At 44.2% G+C, this 26,680-nt stretch overlaps 1 protein-coding gene across 1 annotated transcript in view; it reads left to right on the top strand.

Annotated features, from left to right (window-relative positions):
* Positions 1–5,836, top strand: part of plvapb (plasmalemma vesicle associated protein b) — a 29,823-nt gene extending 23,987 nt beyond the window's left edge. Inside the window, exons 5-6 of the mRNA XM_048560195.2 lie at positions 964–1,057; positions 3,074–5,836. Coding sequence (XP_048416152.1) covers positions 964–1,057; positions 3,074–3,086 — 107 coding nt within the window. The 3' untranslated portion in view covers positions 3,087–5,836. The remainder of the gene's footprint in view (positions 1–963; positions 1,058–3,073) is intronic.
* Positions 5,837–26,680: the final 20,844 nt, after the last annotated feature.

Below are 26,680 nucleotides of genomic sequence, written 5' to 3'. Positions count from 1 at the left end.
CAGCTACCTACTAACCTCATCCCACCTCCTTGACCTGTCCGTCTTCCCTGGACTGACCTATCCCCTCCCTACCTCCCCACCTACACCCTCTCCACCTATCTTCTTTGCTCTCCATCTTCGGTCCGCCTCCCCCTCTCTCCCTATTTATTCCAGTTCCCTCCCCCCATCCCCCTCTCTGATGAAGGGTCTAGGCCCGAAACGTCAGCTTTTGTGCTCCTGAGATGCTGCTTGGCCTGCTGTGTTCATCCAGCCTCACATTTTATTATCTTGGAATCTCCAGCATCTGCAGTTCCCATTATCTCTGATACTAAGAGTTTAAATGAGTTTGATTGAAGATTAAATATTGACTAGAATGCCAGGGATAATGCCCTTGCTCCTGTTCCTCTTCAAAACAGTGCATAAACATCATTTATATTTGGCCAGCCACATTAGGTCTTGGTTTAACATTATATCTAAAAGATGGCACTAGCCAACAGTTCAGTATGTACGGTTTGGGAACATGCGTCTTTTTGGTGCTCATAAGTACATGTGAGTCTTAAACCTAGCACCATGGGACAAAATGGTTGGAGTTCAAACCACTTGAACTACAGGAACAGCTGCTGCTCCCTCTCATGATAGAGTTTATGTATTTGGGCAGGATTTCCAATCCCTAGTGCCCAGTCCAACCCTGGGGTTCAGGCAATGACAAGACCCTGCTCATCTGACACTTCTGTACTTTATCACATTGAGAACAGCAATTACTAAAAATAATGGAAGACAATCATTGGTGCTGAGCCATGTGATGGGAAATTGGGAGTGATGGCCCGCAGCTCAGTCTACGGGGTGGGCTTTAAGCAGGAAATTGCAGCAAATGGGGAAAGTGTGAAAGAGTGGCATGAAGTAGGTTGCAGAGAGCTGACACAGATGCGGTGGGCTGAAAGGTCTCCTTCTGCAATGGGCTAATCTATATTTCCTTGCCACCAGATTATAAAACAGATCTGGAGGACAAACTTGCAACACTGAAGAAGCAGCTGGAAATCTGTTACCTTTCAGAACAGCAGGCTCGTTTGGGCTGCAGGTGAGGACTCATCCAAGTAGTGTTTCAGTTGTTTTTCTTGCTGTTAGATTCACTTTTAAGCAATTGGAGACACATTTTGCAAGTGTCCGTTCCATCGTCTGAACTACTGCGTCTGAATTTCACTCCATCTGGCCCTTCATCTGCCACAGCTAATGGCATATTCCTGCTGCAGCCAATCAGTGGTGGGAGAAACAAGTGTCAGCAATTACATGGAGTGAATGGCAGACCTGAGGACGTTCACTCGGGACAGGCTTAGGAAGAGAAACTAACCAGGTTGGGCACATACTCATTGGAATTTAGAAAAATGAGAAGTGATCTTATTGAAACATTTGAGATCCTTCGGGGACTTGAGAGGTGGAAGGGTTGGCTTCTTCCTGTGGGAGAACCTTGCAGCAAAGGCTATCATCTCAGAACAAGGGTTGCTCATTTAGGACAGAGATGAAGAGGAAGTTCTTCTCTCAGAGGGGAGTGATTCTGTAGAATCCTTTACTGCAGGTAGCTGTTCAGACTGGGTTAATTAACATATTCATTCTGAGATAGACAGACTTTTAATCAGGCCAACCACCAAGCTTCAAGCTGTTCCAGTCAGGTTATTGTTGGTAGCCTGGGAGAGAGCTGCAACACCCTCCCCCTTTCTCTCCCCACACTTCCTCCCAGTTAACTCTCCGTAGCTCTGCTGATATGATGCACTGAGTTAGTAGCCATTCCCCTGAGCTGGAGATCCCATCCCCCGGTTACACTGAATCTGAATGTTTCCTCCTTTCTCTCCCTGTGACCCTCACACTCTCTGGGATGCCATTCGACAAACTCCTTGCCTTCCCCCCTCAGCCCCACAAAGACTCTCCTCCGAGTAGCCAGTTCTTTGTGTTTGCTCCCTGGAAGTGAGTGTTTCCCACAGAGACATCCATGCCAAACCTGATCTTCTTTACCTAAAGCACATGTGCACGTTCCAAGCAGGAATAACGGGATGCCAGTCTGGAACGGGAGCCTTTAATACGAACATCAGAACCAGGAAGTTGGCCATTCAGATTCTTGCGTCTGCTCCAAGATTTAATACCAGCATGTTTAATTTCATTCCCCAGCCTCAACACCACATTCCTGCCCTCTCTCCATAAACCTTAAGATTATTAGTGATTAAAATCCGTCTATTTCCTCTAATTTATTCAGTGTTCCAGCATCCACTGCACTCTTGGGGAGTCAATCCCACAGATTCACCACACTTTGGGAGAATTAATTTCTCCTCATCTCTATTTGAAATCTACCATCCCTTATCCTAAAACTGTGAGCTCTCATTGTCAAAACAAAACTGAAAGCACTGCGGATGCTGGAAATTAGAAACACAAACTGAAATCAGCAGATTTGGCAACATTTGTGGAGACAAAACAAGTTAACATTTCGGGTCCAATGACCTTCCTTCAAACATTAACTCAGTTTTCTCTGGTTTCCATTCTTGTACCTCTCATTATAGGTTGTCCCCTCACTCAAAAGTTGTTGACACTAGTGATATCTACCAAAATATGGACGGGTGTGCGGGGGGAGGGTGTGAGAGGAGGGTGAATGGAGGAATTCTGTTTAAATCAGGTACAGAGCCTTGGGAGAAATGGGGAAAGCACTGGTACTGGGCAATGAGGAAAAGTGGGTGAATGGGATAAGTGAATAGTGTAGTGAGAAAAGACTGGGATGGAATGCTGGGAATAGGATATGCAGTAAGAGAAACAACTTGATTGGTGGTCGCTTTTGGGCCATGGATGACAGAGGCAAGGCAGCATTCACTTCTTATCCCCATTTAGCCAACAGTCCGAAACCAGACTCCTGTTTAGACCCAGACAGGTTCCCATTCCCTGTGGACCGAAGTGAGCTGAGCGTAGGATTGAGCGGGAACTTTTGATGGAGTGTGTGAATCCACTTTGTCACATGTATGTTATAGCCTGGAGTGAGCACTAGAAATGAACAAGATTTCAAATGATCTGAAACAAACGATAATAAAACAAAGATGAAAATGTTTCTGTTTTACAGAATGGCAGGATAAATGGAATGAAGACAAATGGATTGGCTGGAGGGCACTGTAGCCTTGTACAGTTAGAGAACACAATCCCATCACCCAACAGCTGCATTCAGTGGAAACCTGATATGCTAGTCAATCTCTCTGGGAGATTGAAGTTAATTTAGACCCTCCATATAGACAACTGTTCCCATTATCACAAGCAATCTAACTATTCAATAGAAGAAGGAAAGGGTCAAGGGGCAATTGCTTTGATCAGACTGCTTTTGAATCTTGAACATTTTATTCCAAAGAGTGTTTGGGGCAGAATCCATTATTTGATGTACAGGCAACTACAGAACCATGAATAATCAGGGCAGTGGGATTAGTTAGGGATTGATACAGGGCTGTGGGGAGATGATGGAGCAATGAGATTAGTTAGAGATTGATACAGGGCTGTGGGGAGAGAATGGTGCAGTGGGATTAGTTAGGGATTGATACAGGGCTGTGGGGAGAGAATGGTGCAGTGGGATTAGTTAGGGATTGATACAGGGCTGTGGGGAGAGAATGGTGCAGTGGGATTAGTTAGGGATTGATACAGGGCTGTGGGGAGAGAATGGGGCAGTGAGATTAGTTAGGGATTGATACAGGGCTGTGGGGAGAGAATGGGGCAGTGGAACTAGTTTTTAAGAATTAACATGGAAATGGGGAGAGCACTGGACAGTGGGATTAGTTTAGGGACTAATATGGGGGTATGGGGAGAGCATGGGGCAAGGGGATTAGCTTTGGGATTGGCACAGAGCTATGGGGCAAGAAAGCAGGGTAGTGGGTTTGATTTGTGATTGATATAGGGCAATGGGTAGAGCACAGGGGAGTGAGATTAATTTGGGATTGATACAGGGTGATGAGGAGACAGAGCAAGGCAATGTAATTTGTTTGAGTATTGACACAGGGCAGTGGGGAGTGACCAGGTCAGTGAGATTAATACAAGCATTGGTGCAGGGCTAAGGGGAGAACACGGGGCAGTGGGATCAGCTTAGGGACTTATACAGAGCTGTGGGGAGGGCAGGGCAGGGGGATTAGTTTAGGAATTTATCTAATAGAGAGCCAGAAAAAATATGATAAGTTAGAATATCGGTCAGTGCTGGAAAGATGACTAGTTCTATAGTTGCACAGATGGATCCCATGAATGCCAATGATTCAGTTTATTTGCTGACCTCTGCATCTGTCCAGACTCACTGATGGGTAATGGAAGTTTCATTCAGCATTGACCTACCAATGAGACCATGCTGATAATAAACTTCTCTTCCAAACATTCCAACCATGAAATCCAATAGATAAGAAATCTACACAGGGCAGAGTTACCTAGGCAATATTAGATTAGATACTGCGAGCTCGGGCACTGGGGTTATGGCTATGTTGGACATGCCTGGTACAAATGGATTGTTTCAGGTTAGGCTTCACTGCAGAAGCAGGATTTAGTAAATGGCTGGTCTAAGTAACAATCAGTATAATGGGATTCCACTGTGTGTGTGTGTGTGTGTGTGTGTGTGTGTGTGTGTGTGTGTGTGACAGAGAGTGTGTGTGTGTGTGTGTGTGTGTGTGTGTGTGTGTGAGACAGAGAGAGAGTGTGTGTGTGTGTGTGTGTGTGTGTGAGACAGAGAGAGAGTGTGTGTGTGTGTGTGTGTGTGTGAGACAGAGAGAGAGTGTGTGTGTGTGTGTGTGTGTGTGTGTGTGTGAGACAGAGAGAGAGTGTGTGTGTGTGTGTGTGTGTGAGACAGAGAGAGAGTGTGTGTGTGTGTGTGTGTGTGTGTGTGTGTGTGTGAGACAGAGAGAGAGTGTGTGTGTGTGTGTGTGTGTGTGTGTGAGACAGAGAGAGTGTGTGTGTGTGTGTGTGTGTGTGTGTGTGTGTGTGTGTGTGTGTGTGACTGTGCATCAATATACTCATTTGCATTATGTTTTCTGCCATGTATTTGACTAAATCCATAATCACTTGTCACTGAATGTAAAGTGTGAATGTGTAGATTTAAGCTCACACCTACTCGTTGTTAAAATTTGTAACCTAAAAGAAATAACTGAGTGGAGTGATGTGACTGGTGTTAACAAATGTTTATAAAGCCATGGATATTAACTTATCTTTATTAACCACAGCATTGACTGTTATTTCTGAGATACTAACCAAATGATATTAATGAATAAACATGAACTATTGTTCGTGACCAACGGATATAAACCAGTGACTGTTTAATCATTGTGTTATTTTCTGAATTTATGAGTGTTGACTAATGGATGTAACTCCATTTCACTCTCCCACTTCCACAATTACTGGTTGAATTTTGACCTTATAACCTATCAGTTATGAATTTGATGACTGGAACACTACTTATAGTTACTAAAGTTATGTTAATAGCAATTTGCTAAGTACGTTTATTTGTGGTAACATTTTTTGAAGATTGTGATTATTAGATTTGCTTGGTATTTCGCGTCTGCAGTATGTAATGCCTCCTATTGTATTCTGCAGCCCTTCTCCCCATATGCCAGACTAACTTCTACACAACCTTTCTTTACACATCGTGTCCTCCTGGAGTTGAAGGTTGTGTTACAGCTCTGGATCGGTTTAACCTACCTGAGGCTGCATTGATAAAATCAAAATAGAGGCCAAGAAGAGAGAGAAATGTTATTAAGCTAACTTTGTGCTTTGAAAATACTAGAATTCATGTTATCAGCTTTTATGCTATTCGCTTAAAAACAGATAAAAATATTATTTCATTTAAATCAATAAATGAGTGTTAAATACAGCACTGCCTACTATGTGCCACATCATTGCTCATGAACAGAGACTGTGTGTGCATGAACACACACGTTAACAGGTAGAGAACACATTTACACACATAAACACATTAACGTTGAAGTGGGTCCAGAACCTGTATCATAATACAATCTCAGTGAGGGTAAAGCTGAGGCTACATCTGAAGCTGCAAATGTTAAGGAGTCAATGAGATACTTTAGAGATTGAGCAGTGACTAGGTGATTCCAAAGAAGTTTGGGACAGTAGGATGTCATTCAGCCTCTGCAGCCTGTTTCACTGTTCAACCAGATCACAACCGAACTGTACCTCAGCCTCATCCAGATCACAACTGATCTGTACCTCAGCCTCATCCAGATCACAACTGATCTGTACCTCAGCCTCAACCAGATCACAACTGATCTGTACCTCAGCCTCATTCACCCTGCAAAATCTTGGATTTGAAAGTGGATCGTAGGATGAGGGATAGACTGAAGGAGGTGAAGAATTCCACAGTGCTGCAGCTCTGGGAAAGGCTGTGATGATGCCAAGCCAGTGATCTATCCTCAGGAACATCTGGGAGATTACTGAATACAATAATGTAAAAGCACAAAACAGTGGATTCTTGAAATCTGAATTCTAAACAGAGAATGCTGGAGAAACTCAGTCAGTCTGGCAGCATCTGTGGAGACAGAAACAGAGTCAGCATTCTGAGTCCAAATAAAGGAAGAAAAGTCACATGGGACTTGAAACATCAAATTTGTCTCTCTCCTCAGATGGGACCAGACCTGCTGGGTTTCTCCAGCACTCTCTGTTTTTAATATGGAACACACTGCCTAGTACACTGAGGTGTGCAGTCAGTTTAATTGCTGAAGAACATTTCTGTAGTGTTCTGTCCAGCTTCAGGACATCAATGACTTCATTTTTGAAGTTTTGTCATTGCTGTAATGTAGGAACTGTGGCAGTCAATCTGCGCACAGCAAGTTCTCTCAAACAGCAATATGATAACCATCAGTTTACCTGGGACGTAGGGACATGTATGCAAACTGGCTTGACATGGATGAGATGACCAAGAACAGGACTCTGGCCCACATTGACAATGCAATTACCTGACATGGTAAACATGATTCGGGAAAATACTGTTTCCTGAAACACAACTAATTTTAACTCAGGGGCTCTCTAATAGAGTCTTCAGGTGTTTACAGTACAGAAGGAGGCCTTTCAGCCCATTGTCTCTGCTCTAGTCTGACTACATACCAAACCCACAACCACTTCCATCTAGAAGGACAAGGGCAGCAGACACATGGGAACACTATATAGGTGGGTTATGGGGGATGGGTCTGGGTGGGATGCTCTGAGGGTCAGTGTGCACTGGTTGGCCCAACCAGTGCACACTGACCCTCAGAGCATCCCACCCAGACCCATCCCCCATAACCCACCTATATAGTGTTCCCATGTGTCTGCTGCCCTTGTCCTTCTAGATGGAAGTGGTTGTGGGTTTGGTATGTAGTCAGACTAGAGCAGAGACAATGGGCTGAAAGGCCTCCTTCTGTTTCCACACTGAGGGGATTCTATGATTGCCCTTTCCATTGTGAAGACCAACACAACTTATTCGCTGAGGACAGTGCCCGTTCTTCTGCATCCACACACAGATTACCTTTGTGGCCCCAAAAAGGCCCTACTCTTTCCCTAATTATTCTCTTGCTCTTTATAAACTTTTGAAACAAAATCTTTGTTTTTCTTTTATTCTGCTAGAGGGTGACGCGTGGATAGAATGAGTTGCCAGAGGAAGTGGTGGAGGCTGGTACAATTACAACATTTAAAGGCATCTGGATGGGTAAATGAATAGGAAAGGTTTAGAGGAATATGGGCCAAATGCTGGTAAATGGGTCTAGATTAATTTAGGATATCTAGTGGGCATGGATGGGTTGGACTGAAGGGTCTATTTCCGTGCTGTATATCTCTATGACTGTAAAACTCAACCCACCAATACTTTCCTATGCACTGTCTTAGCTTTCGAAATTTTCTTTTCTAATTCAATCCTGGCACTTGTGTTATGGTGGGGCTTAGTTAGCTCAGTTGGCTGGAGGGCTGGTGTGGGTAGTGAAATGTTCCTCTAAACTGAAATAACAGCTCTTTTGGGACATTAAAAGCAACATTTGCAAACTGAAAAGCATGCTGGAGAGAGAACTGGGATAGTAAGCTAGGAAGATTTCACAATTCATTGTCAAACTGGACTAGTCAGAAATCACACAACACCAGGTTATAGTCCAACAGGTTTATTTGAAATCACAAGCTTTCAGAGTAAAGCTGCAAAAACCCGTGACCTGTTGGGCTATAACCTGGTTAACAAAGTGTGGAGCTGGATGAACACAGCAGGCCAAGCAGCATCTCAGGTGCACAAAAGCTGACGTTTCAGACCTAGACCCTTCATCAGAGAGCTGTCATGCTGCTGGGCCTGCTGTGTTCATCCAGCTCCACACTTTGTTATCGAGGGTTCTCCAGCATCTGCAGTTCCCATTATCTCTGGACTATAACCTGATGTTGTGTGATTCTGACCTTGTCCTTCCCAGTCAAACATCAGCACGTCCAGAAATTGGATCAGGCCAGAGAGAGCCATTCACCTGGATTGACTGTATTGATGAGACAATGCTGTGAGGTTTCAGATGGAAGAATACATTGGAATTTCAGTGGATATTGTAGGAACTGCCGATGCTGGACAATCTGAGACAACAAGGTGTAGAGCTGGATGAACACAACAGGGAAAGCAGCATCAGAGGAGCGGGAAGACTGATGCTTTGGGTCTGGGTCCTTCTTCAAAAAAATGAAATTTTCTGAAGAAGGGTCCAGACCCGAAACGCCAGCTTTCCCGCTCCTCTGATGCTGCTTGGCCTGCTGTGTTCATCCAGCTCTGCACTCTGTAGTCTTGGAATTTCAGTGGAACTGCTTTGAGACAGACTGACTCCTAGTGTCGGCTCAATCAATAGGAAGATTGCAATACACAGTACTGCCTTTAGTAGCACCTTTTTCTGGGACAGCGACTCATTCACATGGAGTAAATGAATTAGGTTAATTACATTGCTGTATCAAACTGTAACTACATAGCAACAGTCTGCCTGTTGGTTACCACACCGACATAGTTAAATGATAGTAAGTGTCTGTACTTGGGCATAAAGTCAAAAGCCACACAACACCAGGCTAATCACAAAGTTTTAGAGTGCTGCTCCTTCGTCGGGTGAAGCAGCAGTCCTCCAAAGGTTTCCGATTTTAAATAAACCTGTTGGGCTATAACCTGGTGCCATGTGACTTTTGACCTTGTCCACCCCAGTCCAACACCGACCCCTCCAAACCATGTGCTTGAGGATGACCCGGAAAACTGTATTTAAAGGAAACACCCAAATCAGAGGGGCTGACACTCCAGAGACAACACCAGCAAAAGCAGCGGGAAGATTGGGAGCAGGAAGAACTGCCTCAGTTTGGCCAGTTAGTGAGTTATCATTGGCACAGTATAAACCTCTTTACCATCTTGCATTTCCAAAGCAAATTTTAAACCAGTGTGAAAACACAGGCATTTAAGAACTGTAAGGTTACTCAGGGAGCTAGATGAAAAGACGGATTTTATCGAAATGCACGTGTTTCAATGATAATAAACCATGTCGTGTGGTAAACCATGTCTCATTGTAAGTGGAGGACCAGTCCCAGTAAGTAGGCATGTAAGTCCAACACACACAAAAATGATGCTTCCAATATGATGCCAACAGATTGGGTCCAGTTTCCTGCACATTCTAATGTTGGTGGGAAGGACTCACCTTTCCAAGAACTCCATCTCCTGGTGAGCATCAGGTTAAACATCACTAGTCATGTCTCTAATGAGAGGACTACAGCATCTTTACTTTTTTACTTTTTATAATCCTCTGGAAACTCTTCTCTTCTTTTTTCTTAATGCTGATCTTTATTTAGGATGAATGAAGGGGTGGCACAGTGGCTCGGTGGTTAGCACTGCTACTTCACAGCACCAGGGACCTGGATTCAATTCCATTCTTGGCCGACTATCTGCTTGGACTTTGCACATTCTTCCCTGTGTCTGCGTGGGTTTCCTCCCACAGTCCAAAGATGTGCAGGTTAGGTGGATTTGCCATGAGGAATGCAGGGTTACAGGGCTAGGGTAGAGAGGGTGTGTCTAAGTGGAATGCTCTTCAGAGGGTCATTGAGGACTCTATGGGCCAAATGGCCTGATTTCACACTATAGGGATTCCACACTTCTCTGATTAAGTCACTTGACATTCAGGGTTCTCAGGCCCTAGTCCACCCTTTGTCTCTACAGAAATATCATTGCCCCATTCTCATGTTACTTCCCCCCTGTGCTCTGACACAATTTTATCTACAAGGAACTGCCTCCCGTCCATTTGGGGCAAATATTTTCTTGGTAGAATTAGCCTTTGCCCAGTTTAAATCTTTTATTCCCACACTATCTTTACCATTTTTCCCACAACTGTGCTAAACTTATCTGAGTTATTGGTTATTACATATCAGCTATTTACATAACATCTGAGAGACATGATTCTCCCCAGCAATACGTCAAGCTGTAAAGACGGTCTTTTCACTTTTCTGCATTTTTGATTGTGAACTGGAATGAAGGGGGGGGGACAAAAATCAATTAAAAACCAAGGATTTCTGAAGGATGATGGCTCTTTTTAAAATCAAGTAACCTGACATTCATTGTTGGTGCTGTTTGCACAGCACTTGTGGCAGTGAACAAGAAACCGAGAAGTCATTAGATCACCATAAGTTCAGGAAATGCATCCGTTTTCTGCAGGAATAGACACTTCAGGCCTGAAGAAAAGCAGCTTATCTTTCCTACAGCAGTTGCTGTGAGTTATGACTTCTAATTAGTAAAGTCAGAGACCTCTACAAATATGAACCAGTCACTCTGCGCCTCCTGCACGCAAGGGGAAAGCAAACTTAAATGAAACTTATTGGAGAAACTCGTTAGCTCGGGCAGAGTCACTGGACTCAAAATATTAACTCTGTTTTCTCTCTGGAAGCACTGCCAGACCTGCTGAGTTTCTGCAGCAACTTCTGTTTTTGTTTGTTTCAGATTTCCTTCACCCACAGATCTTTGTTTTATTTTAACAGCCTATCTCCTCTCCATACTGCAGTGTACACTGTGTCTCTCTCTTTCTGTGTCTCAAAAAACAGCTGTCCTCAGTGTGAAAATTGCAGCTTCATATTTCAATTGGCTTCTATTTGGGTTAATTCTCCTGTTATGACCAGGGGAGGTGTGCAGTATTTCTCAAGATTCTTTATTCCTTAGGGTCACAGCATCAAATAAAACTACTCCGTCCAGTTGCCAAGATGACCAATTAAGTACATTATCTATGATAACAAGGTGTAGAGCTGGATGAACACAGCAGGCCAAGCAGCATCAGAGGAGCAGGAAAGCTGATGTTTCAGGCCTAGACCCTTCTTCAGGTCTTTTCCTGCTCCTCTGATGCTGCTTGGCCTGTTGTGTTCATCCAGCTCAGCACCTTGTTATCTCAGATTTTCCAGCATTTGCAGTTCCTATTATCACAGAAACACATTATCTATGATAATAAAATGTGAGGCTGGATGAACACAGCAGGCCAAGCAGCATCTCAGGAGCACAAAAGCTGACGTTTCGGGCCTAGACCCTTCATCAGAGCTCTGATGAAGGGTCTAGGCCCGAAACGTCAGCTTTTGTGCTCCTGAGATGCTGCTTGGCCTGCTGTGTTCATCCAGCCTCACATTTTATTATCTTGGAATCTCCAGCATCTGCAGTTCCCATTATCTATGAACACATTATCTATGTCAGGTTTTAAACAAGACAGTCTATCATCTAAAATTTTTTAAAAAACACAATTGTTGGTTTATTATCAAAAGCAAAATTCATTCAAGAAAGATGCAACAATTAGTTAAGATACATGGTCAGTGATATTGAATAATAAATGTTTATCCTTCTAAATACACACACAACCACTTCTGGAAAAGGAAAAAGAAGAAAATTTCTCCCTAGAGTCTGGCTTTCTTATTAAAAAAAAGCCCTTTGAACGATGTTATTTAGATCAACCATAATCCAATAAAATGTCATCTTTGAGGAGCTAAATAACCTACATTTGCTTCAAATCTGTATGTTTGTGAATTGAACAAAAATGGATATGTTGCAGAATGTTTCAGAGAGTGTCACTCTGATGTTCTCCGATGTGTGGTCAATTCGCAAATCACGCACAGGGTTATCTCTGAAGCCATGTAGTCACAGGCTTGCTCAGGAAATATAACCTTGAGATGTCCTTTCGATCACTCTTTGAGAAAGACAAAATGTTTTCACACAGAACCTGTGTAGAGGGCTTACTGTTCGGAAATGGGGGCAATCAACTATGAATCTTGGTCACAATAAGATTTCCTCCAATGCAGCCAGTTCTTAGGAAGCTCAGTTCCAACTCAGTGAGATAGAACAACGCCTTCCCCAAGCAGCCATCACCAGCCATACCATTTGTAGGAAGTTTTGTTAAAAAAATCCCCAGTGTTCGCAGTGAACTTTCAATGACTTCTTTTAGAGAAATCACTCCAGGTGTGTCCATAAAACCGAAAACAAATTAATTTTTGACAATGCTATAAAACTTAAATCCCCCAAGTAATGGTAAACACAAAATATCTTTGTAAAACCAAGCCAATCGGCTTATGTGACCATGTCTCTAGGCACAAGGGTTTAGTATGACCTCACAAACTCTCTTTCTAGGATTTCTGTTTCAGTTTCAGCTAAAAAAGACTTTAAAACATAACTGTCCTGCAAACTCTAGCTTTCATAATTAGTGGATAAGCTAATTTTATTTTGTTATTCATTTATGGGATGTGGGCATCTCTGGTTAGCCAATATTTAGTTGCCTTTGAGAAGGTGGTGGTGAACTGCTGCAGTCCTCCTGCTGGGGGTTGACCCACAATGTCCTTAGGGAGAGAATTCCAGGATTTTGACAGTGAAGTAACAGTGATATATTTCCAAGTCAGTATGGTTTGGAGGGGATCTTGAAGGTGGTGCTGTTCTCATTTATCAATTTTTTTTCCTTTATTCATTCTTTGGATGAGGGCATCACTGGCCAGGCAGCATTTATTGTCCATACCTAATTGCCCAGAAGGCAGTTAAGAGTCAATCACATTCTGTGGGTCCACAGTTAGGAGGTCAATTTCCTTCCCTGAAGGACGTTAGTGAACCAGGTGGATTTTTCCAACCATTGACAATTGATTATTGGTCATCCTTAGATTCTTAATTCTAGATATTTATTGAATTAAATTCCACCAAGTGCCAAGGCGAGATTCGAACCCAGGTCATCAGAACATTAGCTGGGTCTCTGGATTAATAGTCCAGTGATAACACCACCAGGCCATCACATCCTCCTATCCGCTGCCTTTGTCCTTCTAGATGGAAACGGTTGTAGGTTTGGAAGGTGCTGTCTAAGGGTCTTGGGTGAATTTCCGCTGTGCATCTTGTAGATAGTACACACTGCTGCTACTTAGCTTTGGTGGTAGAGGTGGTGGTTGATTGGGGATTTGGTGTCAATGAAGCAGACTGCTTTACCCTGGTGGTTTCAAGCTTCTTGACTATTATTGGAGCTACAACCATCCAGGCAACTGGGGTGCATTCCATCACACTCCTGACTTGTGCCTGGTAGATGATGGACTGGCCTTCAGGCGTCAGGAGGTGAGTTACTCGCCACAGTATTCCTAGCCTCTGACCTGCTCTAGTAGCTACTGTGTTTATGTGGTGAGACCAGTTGAGCTTCTGGTGAATGGTAATCCAAGGAATGTTGACAACGGGAGATTCAGCGGTGGTAATACCAATGCATGTTAAGGGACAGTTGTTATATTGTCCCTTATTAGTGATGGTCATAGCTTGGCATTTGTGTGGCATGAATGTTTCTTGCCACTTGTCAGCCCAAGCCTGGATATTGTCCACATCTTGTTTCATTTGAACGTGGGCAGCTTCAGTGTCTGAGGAGTCACCAATGGTCCTGAAAGTTGTGCAATCATTGCCGAACATCCCTGCTTCTGACCTTACGAAAGAGGGAAGGTCACTGATTGCGCAGCTGACGACAATTGGGCCCAGGACACTAACCTGAGGAGCTCCTGCAGAGATGTCCTGGAGCTGAGATGACTGACCTCCCACAACCAGAACCATCTTCCTATGTGTCAGGTATGACTCCAACTAGTGGAGCATTTTCCCCCTAATATCCATTGACTCCAGTTTCGTTAGGGCTCCTTGATGCCACATTTGGTCGAATGCAGCCTTGGTGTCAAGCACTGTCACTCTCCCCTCACCTCTGGAATTCAGCTGGTTTGTCCATGTTTGAGCCAAGGCTGTAATGAGGTCAGGAGCTGAGTGGCCCTGGCGGGACCCAAACTGGGCGTCACTGAGCAGGTTATTGCTGAGCAGGTGCTGCTTGATAGCACTGTTACTGACACCTTCCAACACTTTACTGATGAGTGAGAGGAGACTGATGGGACGGTAATTGGTCAGGTTGGATTTGTCCTGTTTTTTGTGTACAGGACATTCCTGGGCAATTTTCCACATTGTTGGGTAGATGCCAGTGTTGTAACTGTACTGGAAGAGCTTGGCTAGGGGGATGGCAAGTTCTGGAGCACAAGCCTTCAGTAATGGGTATGGAAGGTTTGAGTTATGTGGAAAGGTTGGATAGGCCGGGACTTTTTTCACTGGAACATATGCAGTTGCGAGGTGACCTGAGAGAAGTTTATAAAATAATGTGGGACATAGATAGAGTCAGGGTTTGGTGTCTTTTTCCCCTAAGATGGGGAGTTTCAAGACAAGGGGGCTTGTTTCTCAGGTGAGAGGAGAGAAATTTAAAACTGGCATGAGGCAATCCTTTTACATTTAGAGTGGTTCACGTGTGGAATGAGCATCCTGATGAAGGGGTGGATGCAGGTACAACGTTTAAAAGACTTGTGGATGGATATATGAATAGGAAAGGTTTGGAGGGATATGGGCCAGGAGCAGGCAGATGGGACTAGTTTGGTTTGGCATTATGCTTGGCACACGCAGGTTAGACCAAAGGATCTGTTTCTGTGCTGTAAGATTCCATGACTCTACGGCTTCTATTTCCATAACGTTGTCCTAGATTCTAAATTCTTAATTCCAGATTTTTTTATTGAATTCAATTTCCACCATCTGCGATGGTGGGATTTGAACCCAGGTCCCCAGAACATTCACTGAGTTTCTGGCTTAATAGCCTTGCAATAATAACATTAGGCCATCACCTTCCCCGTTAGTCACGAGAAGCTACGGAAATGTTGTTTCGCGATGCACTATATTGGATATTCCTGCATGATAAATGAGCTGCTCCATATCCTGTGGGCCCATCTTTGTTTAACTTTGGAATGTGCTATTGGTAAACATCGCCCAAGTGTTTCCTTTGTTTGGCTTAGAACATTCCTAACCCTGGGAACACAGATAGTCGACAGACTATAAGGCTCAGCCTGGCTCTGCTTCCGACCTTTGTTGAGAAGGTCCTTTGTCAGAAGGTTGACAGCGGAGGAGAGAAAATCAGGCTGTATCCCCTTTTCTGAAGGTGATGTGGTTCCTTCAGGATGGGGAGTACTGGGAAGAATTGTAGGGTTCTCAGTATTCTGTGTTCCATGACAAAAGATTCAATGTTCTGAGAAATTGATTATAAACCTTTCCCCACCTCAGCTGGCAGAAACAGTGTGGGTGGGGTTAAAACTTTATGGGAGTTTTGCTAGGCATGGGTATAAAAGTATATAGATAAAGATGGATATGATCATAACCTCGTTAAATTGCAGAGCTGGCTGAATGGCGTCTGCCTGCTCCAATGGATCCAGTTACAAGACCATATTGTACTCTTTCCAACTCAGCGTCAACTTCTTTCAAAGTGCTGGCCATGTCTCCAGCGCCCGATCAGTTTCAAATCTCAATCAATGGCAACACAGTAACATTTGATCTTCCTCACTAGGGAGAACCACACAGGGGTAAAGACACCAACATTTCAACCATAGCAAAGGCAGAAAGATCAAACTGGCCGAGAGGAGACCTTAAGAGACAAAAAGGACTGCAGATGCTGGAAGTTAGAGACAGTAAAAATGTGGAGCTGGAGGAGCACAACATCAGAGGAGCTGGAAGGTCAACATTTCGGGTCTGGACCCTTCATCAAGACGGGGGAGCTCAGAAATAAATGGTCGGTGGGGGTGGGGCTGGGGGAGGGTGGCTGGGATGGTGATAGGTGAGTGCAGGTCGGGGGTTGCAGAGATTGGTCAGTGGGGTGGCTGGGGCGGATAGGTGAGGAGGAAGATGTTCAGTTTGTGTCAGGACAAGCAGGTGGGGATGAGACAGAGGGTTGGACCTGGGATGAGCTGGGGGGGTTGGGGAGATTTTGAAACTGGTGGGCTCTACGTTGACGCCATTGGGCTGTAAGCTCCTGAGGCGGAAGATAAGGTGCTGTTTCTCCAGTTTACGTGAGGCCTCATTTTGACAGTGGAGGAGGCCCAGGATGGACATGTCGCCAAGGGAACGGGAGGGGGAGTTGAAATGGTTGTCACCTGGAAGGTGGTGTTGATTGTTATGTATGGAGCACAGTCACCGGGTCTGCACTTGGTCTCTCTGACGTAGAGGAGACTGTATCAGGAGCAGCGGATGCATTAGACCAGGTTGGAGGACATACAGGTGAATCTCTGTTAGATTTGGAAGGATTGTCTGGGGCCTGGGATGGAGGTGAGGGGGCTGGGGGAAGTATAGGGGCAGATGTAGCACCTTCTGCGGTTGCAGGGAAAGGTGCCGGGGTTGGTGGGGAGTGTGGTGCTGACGAGGGAGTCACGGAGTGAGCAGTCCCTGTGGAAAACACATAGGGCTGGGGAGGGAGATATCTTTCTGGTGATGGGGTCTGATTGCAGGTGGTGAAAATGGTGGAGGATGGTGCGTTGGATACAGAGGGTAGTGGGGTGGTATGTGAAGTCCAGGGGGATCTATCCTTGTTTTTATTGGGAGGAGCAGGTTTGAGAGCAGAGGTGTGGCAAATGCAGGAGATGTGGTTGAGGGCTTTATGAATCATGGGAGAGGGGATGTTACGGCCCTTGACCTAATAGAGGTTTATAAAATCATGAGGGGGGATAGATAAGGTCTTTTCCCAAGGGTGAGGGATTTCAAGACCAGGGGAACACATTTTTAAGGTGAGTGGAGAAAGATTTTCAAAAAATGAGAAGCAATTTTTTTCAAAGTTGTGTGTCTCCTGTGTGGAATGAGCTTCCAGAGCAAGTGGTGGATGTAGGTACAGTTACAACATTAAAAAAAGACATTTGGATAAGTTCATGAATGAGAGATGTTTGGAGGGATATGGGCCAAGTGCGGGCAGTCTAGTTCGGGATTGTGGTCAGCTGGGGCTGGTTGGACCCAAGGGTCTGTTTCCATACAGCTTGTCTCTATGACTCTACGGCTCTAGAAGAAATATTTTTCTTTGACTTTACCATGGATGAGCAGGATTCTTCATACTGTATCCTTCAGCCCACACCCACCTGCTCCCTGATCCTGGCATCACTGCTGTAACAATCCTCAGTCTTCACATTGGCCTGTAAGTCTTTGAAAATGCAGCCAAACTCTTGCTAATGGATGAAGGTCCTTTTTGCTCCAAACTGCACAAGGAGAATAAGAAGTTCAAGTCACAAACTAACTGTCACTGTGATGGGAGGCAGAATTGATCCTTGTGCCATTCAGAGAGCTCCTTCTGGCCTAAAACAATAAAACAGGAATCTAGACAGAAGCCAACACCAATATTCCCAAGAAAAAGTAAGTTCCTCTGGCGTCAAAGATTATAAAAAGCAAAACAGCACCTCCGTCCCCATGAGAAACTAAATCAACAGAAGCCGTCTCACTCGCAGCGTCTCTCTGTTTATTTCATGATGCTGATGGTCATAAGGTCTATCGTTCCCATTCACAAAACAGGAAGACCTGGTCAGAATCAAAGAGTTCCGATTTAGAATTTATATTATATATATAGTCAGGCTTTGTTTACATCCAGCGAGGGCTGTACAGCCAAGTGGTGAAAAAAACTGCCAGAGATAGAGGTTACAGCCTTGAAATTAATTATACTTCTTTTGACACTTAAAGTACCCCTCCTCAGTACCTCAATCTCCTAAAATAAAACTTGAGTTGGTTATGGTAACTAGTGTGATGATGAAGAACCTGGAGTGTTAGACGTGTGTTTGCACGCACTTTACATAATAAAGAATAGCAGCTCCTGTGTATATTGTAGAGAACAGCAGCCCCTGTGTATCTCATAGGGAATAACAGCCCCTGGATATGTCGGAGAGAATAGCAGCCCCTGTGTACAGTACAGAGATTTGCAGTCCCTGCGCATAATGGAAAGAATAGCAGCTCCTGTATATTTTATAGAGAATAGCTTTCCCTGCGTATCTTATTGGAAATGACAGCCCCAATGTATACTGAAGAAGACAATGGCCCCTGTGTCTATTGCAGGGAATAACAGTCCATGTGAATATTATGCAGAATCGCAACTTCATATAGTTCCTGCTATTCTCTACACATACACTGGGGGTGTAATTCTCCACAATAACGTCGCTGAACAGGTTGATTAGAAAATACTGAGCCAACCATTACAGTTCTACAATGGTCTAAGAGGCAATGACAATCACGACATGTTTTTTAAATTTAGCCAGCAGGGTTATTATACTTAGCCACTCCATTGTATCAGCAAGGCGAAGGAGGAGCAGTTGAGAACTCCAAAATTCCCGGAGTGGTATCACTATAATGGCTGAAATCACTAACTCTATAAGTTACTGGAAGCTTTGAGCTGGAAATCAGATCCTGTGAGGTCAATGCACCCTTACGATGGAGAAAATTTCAAAGCTCCATTGCACTAAGGCTGTTTTCAGCCGTACAGCAAGTTCTGCTAAACATATCACCGTGCCTGTGCACACACATGGATCACGGAGACCACATTTAATGGCTCTGGCCTATCCGCCAAGTTGGGAACACACCTGCAGCAGGAATTAATACAGTGTATCCTTAAACTGTTCTGAGACCTCAATCCCTCACCTCATCTATTATAAATTTCGATGATGGCATAGAAAGCCAAGAATCCCAATTTACTGAGGATAAGCCACATCATCGAGTGCATTTGGAACCATAGAATAACACAGACAGAATGAGTAGAACAGCAGATGGGTTTTGATGTTGGCAATAATGAGGCTATTCACTTTGGACATAAAATATTTAAAACAGGGAACAAAATCGTGAAAAAGTCAAACAGTGGAGGTTGAAAAAGCTGGCAAGAAGGGATTGTGTTAGGTGCACAAATCATTAAATTTTCATGAGCAGGTACAGAAAATAATAAACATGCTGGTCTTAATATCTAGAAAATTAAGGGGTAAAAGACGTCCAAAGTTAATTTGGAAACGGTTTGTTAAAATTCATCTGAATTTTCAGACAAGTTGTGCTGCCCCCTGTAGCTCTTGATGGAAATGACTCGTTGTTGGGAATTATAAACAGGACTGAGACAATCCAAACTCCAAACAACTGCAGTATGTATTGATTCAGTGCCTTTTAACATTAACAACACCACAACAGTTTTCACTTGCGCGAAAATCTTGCTGCCCAGCCCTTTAAGGAGATAGGCTGCAATTAACAGCTCAATGGAAGGCAGAGAAACAGGAGGAGCCTTTCTGCTTATTGATACCTTTCGAAATTCAATGATTGTTGATTTGCCAGCGAGCTAAATACCATCTTACCCTCTTTCTGCCCTAATAGGGGAATCAACAGGACGGAAAGGAAGGTAGAGTTTTTCTCGATTGCAAAAGTATCCTTTATTCATGCAAAAATCTTTATGTACACACAATTACAAAAGAAGTTCGGTTCTATGCTGTCTTTGCATATGAAAGACATACAAACATTGGAGTTTGACTTTCTCTACTGTTGCAATAAACTCAAAGGCATTGCACAAAGATTATTTACATTTATTTGAAGCACTGGAGCATCCAGACCCCACTGTATCTTTGCATAAAGACCTTAGACTGTGGTCTTCCTCCACCATACCTTTGTGACAGCTATCCCAACTTCTAGTGCATTCCTTTTTTAATTTCAAAAATATACTTTATTCTTAAAAACTATTGATATTCGTATATTCACAAAAGCAGTTTGATTTCATGTAGTAGCATAACAAGGAAACAAATAAACCTTGGAGTTTGACTCTATTCAACAAACACATTTTTTTGAACCAGATTACATTTCCATGCATTGGGCCACCACAAGATTATGAAAAATGAACAGACCCACATTTAACTTCAGCAGGAAAACCTCAGGCCAAGTTCTGAGAAAGCATCAGTGGACCTGAAGTGATAATGGGAACTGCAAGTGCTGGAGAATCCAAGATAATAAAATGTGAGGCTGGATGAACACAGCAGGCCAAGCAGCATCTTCGGAGGACAAAAGCTGACGTTTCGGGCCTAGACCCTTCATCGGAGAGGGGGATGGGGTGAGGGTTCTGGAATAAATAGGAAGAGAGGGGGAGGCGGACCAAAGATGGAGAGAAAAGAAGATAGGTGGAGAGGAGAGTATAGGTGGGGAGATAGGGAGGGGATAGGTCAGTCCAGGGAAGACGGACAGGTCAAGGAGGTGGGATGAGGTTAGTAGGTAGGAGAAGGAGGTGCGGCTTGGGGTGGGAGGAAGGGATGGGTGAGAGGAAGAACAGGTTAGGGAGGCAGAGACAGGTTGGACTGGTTTTGGGATGCAGTGGGTGGAGGGGGAGAGCTGGGCTGGTTGTGTGGTGCAGTGGGGGGAGGGGACGAACTGGGCTGGTTTTGGGATGCGGTGGGGGAAGGGGAGATTTTGAAGCTGGTGAAGTCCACATTGATGCCATTGGGATGCAGGGTTCCCAAGCGGAATATGAGTTGCTGTTCCTGCAACCTTCAGGTGGCATCATTGTGGCACTGCAGGAGGCCCATGATGGACATGTCATCTAAAGAATGGGAGGGGGAGTGGAAATAGTTTGCGACTGGGAGGTGCAGTTGCTTATTGCAAACCGAGCGGAGGTGTTCTGCAAAGCGGTCCCCAAGCCTCCACTTGGTTTCCCCAATGTAGAGGAAGCCACACCGGGTACAATGGATACAGTATACCACATTGGCAGATGTGCAGGTGAACCTCTGCTTAATATGGAAAGTCATCTTGGGGCCTGGGACTGGACCTGAAGCATTTTTCTTCACAGATGCTCCAGACTTGCTGAGCTTTTCCAGCAATTTCTGTTTTTGTAGACCTCAGACCAAGCTTTAATGCAGTTAAAACTTCTGCAGATCATATGGAATGACTTGAGGTACCAAATATTGTAGTGCTGCTCCCTATTTCTTATAATCTTGTGTTAAAATATATTAATCTCAGAGTTACAACAAGTCTAGTATCAAATGCCCTTTGAGGGAGAAAATTCTGAACTCCTACCACTATTTTTGTAGAAGTGTGTTCTAATATCATTCCTAAATATTCTGTCTCCAAGACTCATCAGCATCCCCAATACTTCCCTTATTGGGCCAAATCTTAATTGAACACTTTGATGTCCAGGCACCATTATAGTAAAGGAGGAGCAAATTACAGATGCTGGAATTTGTAGTGAATAAAACAATTGCTGGAGATCACAGTGGGTCAGAAAGCATCCATGGAGACACAGCATTTAACATTTGAGTCTAGAAAACTTGAAGATCCATGTAGACTAGAAATGTTGGCATCATTCTACTAAAACAATCCCTCACCTCCTCCAAGATTCATATGTCATCTCTACAGCGAGGTGACCAGAACTGGTCACTGTCCTCCAGGTGTGGTTTACCCAGGATTTTATACCACTGGGGCATGTATTGTACTGAATGCGGAACAGGCTTGAGGGGCTGAAAGGCCTCCTCTCGTTGCTCTGTTTCTACATCTTCCGTCAAGCTGTTGGTTTCAGGCCTGGCTATTTCCTTAAAGGGCTTGGCCGCAAGATTTTCACTCATGTTTTCAAGGTCTTCGTCAATCCTTCCTAGGTTGTTTGGATTTTGGATAGTCTCAGTGCTGTTTATGATTCCCAATAATGAGTCATCCTCACAAAGAACTACAGGGGCTAACACAACTTACCCAAAAAAATCACATGAATTTTAACAAGCCACTTTCAATTTAACTTTCTATCTCTTTTATCTCGAATGTACAGTGAGTGGCAAACCAGGCAGTAATTTCAGAGACTGTTTGATATTGTTACCCTGATAGCCTTTCCCAAAGTGCCTCCCAAACTTCAGATTGAGAATGCACGAACAGAGATTCTGTTAGATTTTAAATTTTGACATTTTTGTGTGAATACTATGAAATTGCAGGAGTTCAAGATGGGCTTAGATACAGAATAAAGCTTTATCTACACTATCCTCATCAAACACTCCTAGGACAGGGACAGCACAAGGTTAGATACAGAGTAAAGCTCCCTCTGTACCCTGCCATCACACACACACAGTAAGAATTTCTTTTAATCACTCCTGGGATGTGGACATTGCTGGCTGGGTCAGCACTTATTTCCTGCATCTAGTTACCCCTTGAGAAGGTGGTGGTGAGCTGCCTTCTTGAACTACCGCAGTCCAGGATTTTGACCCAGCGACAGTGAAGGAATGGTGATATATTTCTAAGCCAGGGTAGTGAGTGGCTCGGAGGGGAACTTGCAGGGGGTGGTGTTCCCATGTATCAGCAGCCTTCGTCCTTCTAGTGATTGCGTGTTTGGAAGCTGACGAAAGCAGAATAATTTCTCCTGATAAAAGTGCATTTTCTGCAATAGCATCTGTGCTCTGTGGTGTTTAAGCAAATAACACCCCCCCCCCCCAACCGTACTCAAAGCTATACAAATCATTAATTAAAAGTTTGGGTGATGCCTAGATGCTTTGCATTGATCCAAAAAGACTGCTTTTTAATGTGCTCGCTTTGTTTTATCTCTCACTCTCCCTGTTTCTCTCTTTCTCATCAGTTTACCACTCCTGTGTTTCTAGAACATAGAACATAGAACATTACAGCACAGTACAGGCCCTTCGGCCCTCGATGTTGTGCCGACCTGTCATACCAATCTCAAGCCCATCTAACCTACACTATTCCATGTACGTCCATATGCTTATCCAATGACGACTTAAATGTGCCTAAAGTTTGCGAATCTACTACAGTTGCAGGCAAAGCGTTCCATTCCCTTACTACTCTCTGAGTAAAGAAACTACCTCTGACATCTGTCCTATATCTTGCACCCCTCAATTTATAGCTATGGCCCCTCGTGCTCGCCGTCACCATCCTAGGAAAAAGGCTCTCCCTATCCACCCTATCTAACCCTCTGATTATGTTATATGTTTCAATTAAGTCACCTCTCAACCTTCTCTCTAATGAAATCAGCCTCAAGTCCCTCAGCCTTTCCTCGTAAGACCTTCCCTCCATACCAGGCAACATCCTAGTAAATCTCCTCTGCACCCTTTCCAAAGCTTCCACATCCTTCTTATAATGCGGTGACCAGAACTGTACACAATACTCCAAGTGCGGCCGCACCAGAGTTTTGTACAGCTTCACCATAACCTCTTGGTTCCGGAACTCGATCCCTCTATTAATAAAAGCTAAAACACTGTATGCATTCTTAACAGCCCTGTCAACCTGGGTAGCAACTTTCAAGGATCTGTGTACATGGACACCGAGATCTCTCTGCTCATCTACACTACTAAGGATCTTACAATTAGCCCTGTACTTTGCCTGCTGGTTACTCCTACCAAAGTGCATCACCTCACACTTGTCTGCATTAAACTCCATTTGCCACCTCTCAGCCCAGCTCTGCAGCTTATCTATGTCTCTCTGCAACCTACAGCATCCTTCGTCACTATCCACAACTCCACCAACCTTAGTGTCGTCTGCAAATTTACGAACCCATCCTTCTACGCCCTCATCCAGGCCATTTATAAAAATGACAAACAGCAGTGGACCCAACACCGACCCTTGCGGTACACCACTAGTAACTGCTCTCCAGGATGAACATTTCCCATCAACTCCCACCCTCTGTCTTCTTTCAGCAAGCCAATTTCCGATCCAAACTGCTATATCTCCCACAATTCCATTCCTCCGCATTTTGTACAATAGCCTACTGTGGGGAACCTTATCGAACGCCTTGCTGAAATCCATATACACCACATCAACTGGTTTACTCTCATCTACCTGTTTGGCCACCTTCTCAAAGAACTCAATAAGGTTTGTGAGGCATGACCTTCCCTTCACAAAACCGTGCTGACTATCCCTAATCAATTTATTCTTTTCTAGATGATTATAAATCCTATCCCTTATAACCTTTTCCAATACTTTACCAACAACTGAGGTAAGGCTCACTGGTCTATAATTACCAGGGTTGTCTCAACTCCCCTTCTTGAACAGGGGAACCACATTTGCTATCCTCCAGTCATCTGGCACTATTCCTGTAGACAATGACGAGTTAAAGATCAATGCCAAAGGCTCAGCAATCTCCTCCCTGGCTTCCCAGAGGATCCGAGGATAAATCCCATCCGGCCCAGGGGACTTATCTATCTTCACCCTCTGAAGGATTTCTAATACCTCGTCCTTGTGAACCTCAATCCCACCTAGTCTAGTAGCCTGAATCTCAGTATTCTCCTCGACAGCATTGTCATTTTCTAGAGTGAATGCTGTTGAAAAATATTCATTTAGCGCTTCCCCATCTCTTCTGACTCCATACACAACTTCCCACTACTATCCTTGATTGGCCCTAATCTTACTTGCGTCATTCTTTAATTCCTTAAATACCTATAGAAAGCCTTAGGGTTTACCCTGATCCTATCCGCCAACAACTTCTCATGTCTCCTCCTGGCTCTTCTGAGCTCTCTCTTTAGGTCTTTGCTGGCTACCTCGTAGCCCTCAAGTGCCCTAACTGAGCCTTCACATCTCATCCTAACATAAGCCTTCTTCTTCCTCTTGACCAGAGATTCCACCTCCTTCATAAACCTCGGCTCCCACACTCTACTGCTTCCTCCCTGCCTGACAGGTACATACTTATCTAGGGCACGCAGGAACTTTTCCTTGAATAAGCTCCACATTTCTAATGTGCCCATCCCCTGCAGTTTCCTTCCCCATCCTATGCTCCCTAAATCTTTCCTAATCTCATTGTAATTGCCTTTCCCCCAGCTATAACTCTTGACCAGTGGTATACACCTATCCCTTTCCATCACTAAAGTGAACATAACAGAATTGTGATCGCTATCACCAAAGTGCTCACCTACTTCCAAATCTAACACCTGGCCAGGATCATTACCCAGTACCAAATCCAATGTGGCTTCGCCCCTTGTTGACCTATCCACATACTGTGTCAGGAAGCCCTCCTGCACACACTGGACAAAAACTGACCCATCTATAGTACTCGAACTATAGTGTTCCCAGTCAATATTTGGAAAGTTGAAGTCCCCCATGACAACTACCCTGTCTCTCTCACTCCTATTGAGAATCATCTTTGCTATCCTTTCCTCTACATCTCTAGAACTATTCGGAGGCCTATTGAAAACTCCCAACAGGGTGGCCTCTCCTTTCCTGTTTCTAACCTCAGCCCATACTACCTCAGTCGACGAGTCCCCAAACATCCTTTCTGCAACTGTAATACTGTCCTTGACCAACAATGCCACACCTCTGCCCCTTTTACCATCTTCTCTGTTCTTACTGAAACATCTAAATCCCGGAACCTGCAACAACCATTCCTGTCCCTCCTCTATCCATGTCTCCGAAATGGCCACAACATTGAAGTCCCAGGTACCAACCCATGCTGCAAGTTCACCCACCTTATTCTGGACGCTCCTGGCATTGAAGTAGACACACTTCAAGCCAACTTCTTGCTTGCCGGTTTCTGTTCCTCTCTATCTCTGGATGGTGTGATAATTTGTCCATGCAATCTGGCTCCTGCAAAAGGTACATTCCCTTGACTGAAAATAATGTCTGAAAGTGCCTTTATCTATCTCAGATCATCCCCACAACCTTCACCATCAATAAAGCACCATCTGAAGTGCAGTCATTGATGTAACACAGGCAAATCTCACCAACTTAATTGCGTTTGTTGAAGAAGTGACAAAGAAGATTAATGATGGCAGAGCAGTGGACCTTGTCTTTAGTAAGGCATTCATCAAGGTTCTGCATGGTAGACTGGTTAGCAAGGCTAAATCACATGGTATCCTTGGAGAGCTAGCTGTTTGGATAGAAAATTGGCTTGAAGGTAGGAGACAGAGATTGGTGGTGAAGGGTTGCTTTTCAGACTGGAGGCCTGTGACCATAGTGTGCTGCAAGGATCAGCATTGTGTCCACTGCTTTTCATCATTTATATAAATGATTTGAAAGTGAACATTGGAGGGATGGTTAATAAGTTCGTAGTTCGTTCGTCAGTAAGATGCCAACAAATTTGGTGTTGTAGTGGATAGTGAAGAAGGCTATCCCAGAGTAAAACGGGACCTTGATCAAATGGGCTGAGGAGTGGCAGATGGAGTTTAGCTTAGATAAATGTGAGGCGTTGCATTCTGGAAAGGGAAATCAGGGCAGGGCTTTTACACTTAATGATGGGGTCCTGGGGAGTGTTGCCAAACAAGGAGACCTTAGGGTTTGTAGTTCCTTGAAGTTTGAGTCACAGGTAAACAGAATAGTGAAGAAGGTATTTGGGATGCTTGCATTTATTGGTCAGTGCATTGAGCATAGGAGTTGGGAAGTCATGTTGCAGCATCAGTGAGGTCACTTTTGGAATAGTGCATTCAATCCTGGTCTCTCTGCTTTAGGAATGATGTTGTTAAACGTGAAAGGGTTCAG

This window comes from Stegostoma tigrinum, chromosome 30 (assembly GCF_030684315.1).
Source record: "Stegostoma tigrinum isolate sSteTig4 chromosome 30, sSteTig4.hap1, whole genome shotgun sequence".
NCBI lineage: Eukaryota > Metazoa > Chordata > Chondrichthyes > Orectolobiformes > Stegostomatidae > Stegostoma > Stegostoma tigrinum.
Note: the sequence above shows the minus strand (reverse complement) of the source record. Positions and strands in the feature narration are given on the sequence as shown.